The following is a 6,000-nucleotide window of genomic DNA, read 5'->3' as shown; positions in this document are numbered from 1 at the left end:
GCTTAATTTCTGGAATTTTCTATACAAACTTTATGCCTCACCCTCCTTAAAATATTAATTGGCTGTTCCCTAATAACCATGTATATCTTCAAGCTTTTATAATCCTCTCTCTCTCTCTCTCTTTCTCTCTCTCTCATATTCTTATTTGGGTTTCAGAGGGAGAAGCTATAGGCTATAGCATCAAGCTCAAACCAACACCATGGGGAGAGCTCCATGTTGTGACAAAGCAAACGTCAAGAAAGGCCCATGGTCACCTGAAGAAGATGCCAAGCTCAAGTCATATATAGAGAAGCATGGCACCGGTGGTAACTGGATCGCTTTACCACAAAAAATTGGTACTAATTAACACCTACCTTTTTCCACTCATTTATTTAATTTTATCTTTCTAAGTTCTTTTCTCTCCTTGTCATAGAATCAAATCTAACTAAACTGCTGTGAACTTGTAAATATCTCACGCACATATGTGAGTTTTTTGTTTCTGAATTAGGCCTTAAGAGATGCGGCAAGAGTTGCCGCCTTAGATGGTTAAACTATCTCCGCCCAAATATCAAGCATGGAGGATTTTCAGAAGAGGAAGATAACATAATTTGCAGCCTCTATATTAGTATTGGAAGCAGGTAGATTAAGTTATTTAAAAGAAAACGTTCTATTAATCTCTTTCAGACCCTGCAAAAGTTAGTTTTGTGTGCACTATGTATGATCTTTTTTATGGATAATATTTACTATCTTTTATCTACTCTAATATATCGTTTGGTTGGCATGAACAGGTGGTCTATTATTGCAGCACAATTGCCAGGAAGAACAGATAATGATATAAAGAACTACTGGAACACAAGGCTGAAGAAGAAGCTTCTTGGTAAGCAAAGGAAAGAACAACAAGCTCGTAGAGGTACTAGCAGCCTAAAGCAAGAGATGAAGAGAGGGGTTGAGATGGTTTCTGACAACAACAATAACCAAAACCCTTACTGGCCAGAGCTGCCTGTGTTAGCACCCATACCATTCTCAAACCAAGAACCTCGTTTTAATGATCATGCTTCTATCAGAAAATTGCTTATCAAACTCGGAGGAAGATTTTCTGATATTGATGTGCCAATTCATGATGGGACTAGTAGTCTTCAATTCACAAATGATATCTCCTCCACTACTCAACAAATATATGAGCACTCTATGGTCAATAATATACCCTCTTCTGCTCCCATAGATGCAGTACTAAACAACACTGGTAGCATTCAATTTGCACAAGCACAGTCTTACATGGGTGGAGTGGAATTAAACATGTTGCAAGGGCAAAGCTGTTTCCCTGTGGAGCTTGAGGAAATTGTATACAACAATCCACAAGGATTAGATGGGCTAGAGTTCTTATGTGGGGAGGACATGGTCTATAATAGAATTGGCAGTACTAGTACTTCTAGTGAAAGTGTTGGTTGGGGTGAGATGAGCTCTCTGATTCATCCTCCTGTAGCTTCCAACTATGAAGGTATGCTACAACGGACGCATCGAGAATGTGTTTTCGAAGAGTTGAGGTACTACCAAGCAAATTAACGTGCTGTACATTAATTATAAATTTGTAGCAATAGAGAAAATAGCGTTGGATTCTCTGAGAAAACCCTAATAAACTTATATCTTATATGTTGCTTTTTCCATGCTTTGCTTTTCTCTATATATTATTTATATCCATGACTATAGTTTATCAACCAATTTGTCTGTAGTGAGGTCTCTTTAATTTTTACTGTATTTTGCAGACTGAATTTCTTAGCTACTATGTTACGATGGATTCTTCAGCTTGTATATTGATAATTTGGGTCATGAACTCATGCTTTTACAATATTGAAGAGTACATGACTGGTTTTGTTGTTGCTGCTGATTGGTCTGGTTTAACTAAACATTTCTTTTGGAAAATTTTATTTACAAATGGTATGTGTGTTTTCTTGTACGTATGTATCAAATTTCTATCACGAGAATGCACCAATATTTTGATCAATGCCTGACATTTTGGTGCTAATTAATTAAGCTTTAACATGTTTCTTATTCCAGAATCTGAGTGCTTTGATTAGATGTATTTTAATATCTTAAACATTAACAAACCCATAAGTAATGTATCTTTAAGGATTAGTTATTTCAGTTTCCTAGTACACATGTTGTTCCCTGCAAAACATATACAGTAGTATGAGCGCCTCCTTTTTAGCTTATGAATAGGGTAAATAGGAGGGTTCTAATCATGACTCATGAAAGCGGAAAGTAGATAAGCCAAATTGTGCTTTTTTCCTTTTTTCGCATTAGCCATTTTGAAAAAGTAAATTGCTTCCTCTCAATTGTGCCTGTCTAGTGTCTAGCTATTCGATTATTTTATCATAAGCTATAAGTAGCTTCCCTAAACTCAAGTCTCAATTGTTTGTTTGGTTTCATCTATTTTTCTTTTAACTTCCTGTTGCTTCTTGCTTCACCAATAACAATATCTTACTTCAAGATGTATAATCATTTGAATGGGTTAAATGAATGAACAAGAAATTTGAATTTGCATTCTTTCTCATTTTATCAGGTGTCAAACTTGTTTTTCTTGAGGGTTTGTGAGTGTCACCCAGATTGAGCTCTTGGGCTAATTAATTTCAAGCTTTCTTCTAATTCGGAGTTGGCATCACTGTCATCAGAATTGCATTTCCTTGTTAAACTTGACCGCTAAGAAGCATATCAAAAGTAGTAGCTCCTCTTTTCAATGCATTCAATCTTAGGTACTCGATCGTGCTATATATGTGGCCACAATCTTAAGCTTAGAACAAGTCATCCACAGATATGTCAATCAAATTATAAATTTTCTGTTTTACAATAATCATCTGTGATCAGTCACTGTAGCTTTCGTCAATAAGTCAACCTTCCATCGAATTTAAAGGTTTAGGGAATCCTTTGCTGTGTGACTCATCCCCACTTCGATGTCAAGCTTTAAGTATCCAAATCTAACATGTATAAATCTACCTTCAGTTTCTATATCACATATTATTTCAAAGTCATGACGTTTGTTTTTCAATATTGAAGCACAAAACTTAGCAACAAAGACCATAATACCATGCATACTTGTCCCACTGCAATTAAACTCTGAAAATCTGATTGACTGTAACTCCTAAGTTACCCTTTTTAGCTGTTCCTAGCCCGTGTCAATACATTGCAAGAGTAACTACAAACCATTTTATCCGTAGAAGATTTTCGGTGGAGTTGCATGTTTTTATGTAGAACCCTTTTTTGGCAAGTCGAGTATCATAGAACCAAACACAAGTATAACATATATAGATTAAGGATTAGAGTATAGATATCTAAGGGGTTTAGTTACTATTTTTTCAAATAGGCAATAATAGTCATATAGTGGAAATATAAAACTCTGAAAAACACTACAATATGATGGAAATGAATTGATGATGAGCACGATAAATAAAAATAAAAATAAAGATTCAAGCTTGGGGTTTGCTTTGAAGATTTCTATATATTTAACGTTGTTCACAACTTACTGAGATAGTATACTATATATTTATTCAATTATAGCTGGATTTGCATTCTGCTGTCTTCTAAACCGTCTGATTTTTATCCTATATATGGGCATGAACGATAGCTTTATCCTTTATCATAAAAAGCTTAAACATGAGAATATGAAAGTAGTAAAAAGATTAGAGTAAATTTCTAGTAACAACCAGCAAGTCTCTCTGTCAATTTCATTAAAGCTCTCAAATTTGGTACGTGCGCATAGTAGTCGTTTAAGACACACTAGTGTGGCATGAAAACTATGACAAAATTTGTTCTACTGTTTCTTAAATAAGCATTGTTTTGAGAATAAAACTTAAAATGCTTGATATTGATTGCTACCTAACAAGCTCTAATTATAACTGTCAATTGTCAACGCAGTTGCATGTGACCATAAGCTATAGGGATCTTTCTGACGTTTGGTTTCAATCAACATCATAAATAGAAGCTAGTTCCCTAGATTGTGGGTTGATTGTTGTTTAAATCACCTCAATTTCGACCGTGAGTTTACTCAGTTAAGCTTTCTTCCAACTCTCCTAGTGTGCAAAACTACATATTTCATGTTTCAACATTATTATAAGTGGTATCTCAACACAAACAAATTTAAGCTCTAAATATTATCCATTCATTGCATAAAATCTTAAGTTGCCTTTCTTAGAGCAAAGTTTTTATAAAAGAATTAAAATTCACTAAGTGTCTTATAACTTATAAACTAACACCTTTTGGTATTTTCAATGGAGATACCTATGATTCAAATCCCCCCTTACTTCCTCTATGGTAAATGTGATGTGAGTATATGACACAATCTACCATTAATCTAACAAAGGATATGATTTTAAAAAGTCTATACTAAATTTAGTTAAAAACTCTAGAGAATCTCAATCTTATTATCAAAACTATTGTTTTGATTATACATTGATTAATCATATTCAGGTGTATCTTTACTAAATTATGATGGGGTGACATCCTATCAGTCTTGATAAAGCACCATCCATCTTTACCTATATTACTTAAATTTTTTAGCAATTTAAGATATTCAATAAGTTTCAAAGCTTCTTATACAAGAAATAACAAAGTGAAATATAATGACTTAATCAAGTCATTTGAATCATTTGAAAGCTCGAATATATGTGAAAATACAAGAGTTGTTTAGTCCCCCAGATTAAAAATTACGGCTCAATTGCTTTTACTCTAACTTAAACTAAGTGCAAAAACAAGAGTAAGGCGCAAACAACCAAAACTACTCTAGTGCATAAACATGAACAACAAACAATAAAAGTAAAGCACAAGAGTAAGGGAAGAGAGATGTAAACACAAGATAACACTAAGACGTGTTATCGAAGAAAAAACCGAAGAACTCAGCAAAAAACCTCTCTGCCACCCTTCAAGTAGTAAATCGATCCACTAGAGAATAAAGTTGGAGTACACGAATAACAAAAGACCCTCCAAGCCTAGTCTATCCAATGTACTTGAGCTCTCCAAGTTCCTGCTACCAACGAACTTCTCGAAGTCATGTCTTTTCTAGCTTTTCGAATCCCGCAATACGCTCGATTGCATTCGCCAAGTCTCACCGGCTTCTTTCGAAAAATCCCCAAAGTTTCCCAAACTCCAAAACACTTTCTACACTCTAAAAATGTGTGGGTTGTGTTTGGGTACAAATCTCCTCTCAAGGTATTACAATGGGAGAGGGAAAGAGAAGATGCTAAAATGATTTCTTCACCAAGGATGGGTAACTCTCTCTCTAAAAGATAGGCGTGTATATTGTAGAAAACCTATCTAGAGTTTTTCTCTCTGAATGACCTCTCTTACTTTTGTGGGTAATGAGGATATATTTATAGTATGGGTGAAGGGTAAGAAAGTCACTCTTAAAAATCCTTTAAGCAGAATGTTTCGCGAGTACTTCACGGGAAGGCCTTACCCATGAGACACTCATGAAACTAATAGCCTGGCACGACTCTTCAACTTCTAGTCATGTGCTTCTCACGTGCATTTTTCGCGGAAACCTTTCTCGCAAGCTAGTCGCAAAATGCACTGATCTTCATTTCATGCTCAATTCTTCATCAACTTAACACTAAACCCAATACAATAAAATCCCACAAAATACAAAGAACAAAATTAAAGCAATTACAATACTTTTTGCCATAAAATAAAGCCAACATTAAACATAGTTGTAAGTCACAACTTTACATCACTAATTTAAACAAAGTTTAGAAAAGGCCTATATATATATTAGTCATAAACTTATTTGAGCAGTCTTGATGTACAAATTAATAATCCTACACAGATTTATTTAGATAGGTAAATTTCCATCATAGTTTATCCCTTATTAAATTAATTTATACCTGCAAAAAGAAAATCCAAATACTTGCTAGTCAACCAGGAGGTTCCTCCCATCCAATAATGTATGTTAAATTCATGGCTCGCCTCAAGTTTAAAATAACTATGCATATCACGTAACCCACTGTAAAAAATAATTGAGAAATTGTTAAAAGA

General features: G+C 34.4%; 1 protein-coding gene across 1 annotated transcript; it reads left to right on the top strand.

The window, feature by feature from the left end:
- LOC126699714 (transcription factor RAX3-like) lies at positions 1 to 1,698 on the top strand. The gene is made up of 3 exons (XM_050397664.1): positions 1 to 335; positions 488 to 617; positions 768 to 1,698. The coding sequence occupies exons 1-3, from the start codon at positions 200 to 202 to the stop codon at positions 1,540 to 1,542; spliced, it is 1,041 nt and encodes a 346-aa protein (XP_050253621.1). The 5' UTR covers positions 1 to 199; the 3' UTR covers positions 1,543 to 1,698.
- Positions 1,699 to 6,000: the final 4,302 nt, after the last annotated feature.

This window comes from Quercus robur, chromosome 9 (genome assembly GCF_932294415.1).
Source record: "Quercus robur chromosome 9, dhQueRobu3.1, whole genome shotgun sequence".
In the NCBI taxonomy this organism is placed as follows: domain Eukaryota; kingdom Viridiplantae; phylum Streptophyta; class Magnoliopsida; order Fagales; family Fagaceae; genus Quercus; species Quercus robur.
Note: the sequence above shows the minus strand (reverse complement) of the source record. Positions and strands in the feature narration are given on the sequence as shown.

What these genes read in the sequence shown, in the direction of transcription:
- LOC126699714 (XM_050397664.1), top strand. Translation starts at nt 200, where the DNA reads ATGGGGAGAGCTCCATGTTGTGACAAAGCAAACGTCAAGAAAGGCCCA. An exon ending in CGCTTTACCACAAAAAATTG is followed by an intron (nt 336 to 487) that starts GTACTAATTAAC and finishes TTTCTGAATTAG; the next exon opens with GCCTTAAGAGATGCGGCAAG. An exon ending in TATATTAGTATTGGAAGCAG is followed by an intron (nt 618 to 767) that starts GTAGATTAAGTT and finishes TGGCATGAACAG; the next exon opens with GTGGTCTATTATTGCAGCAC.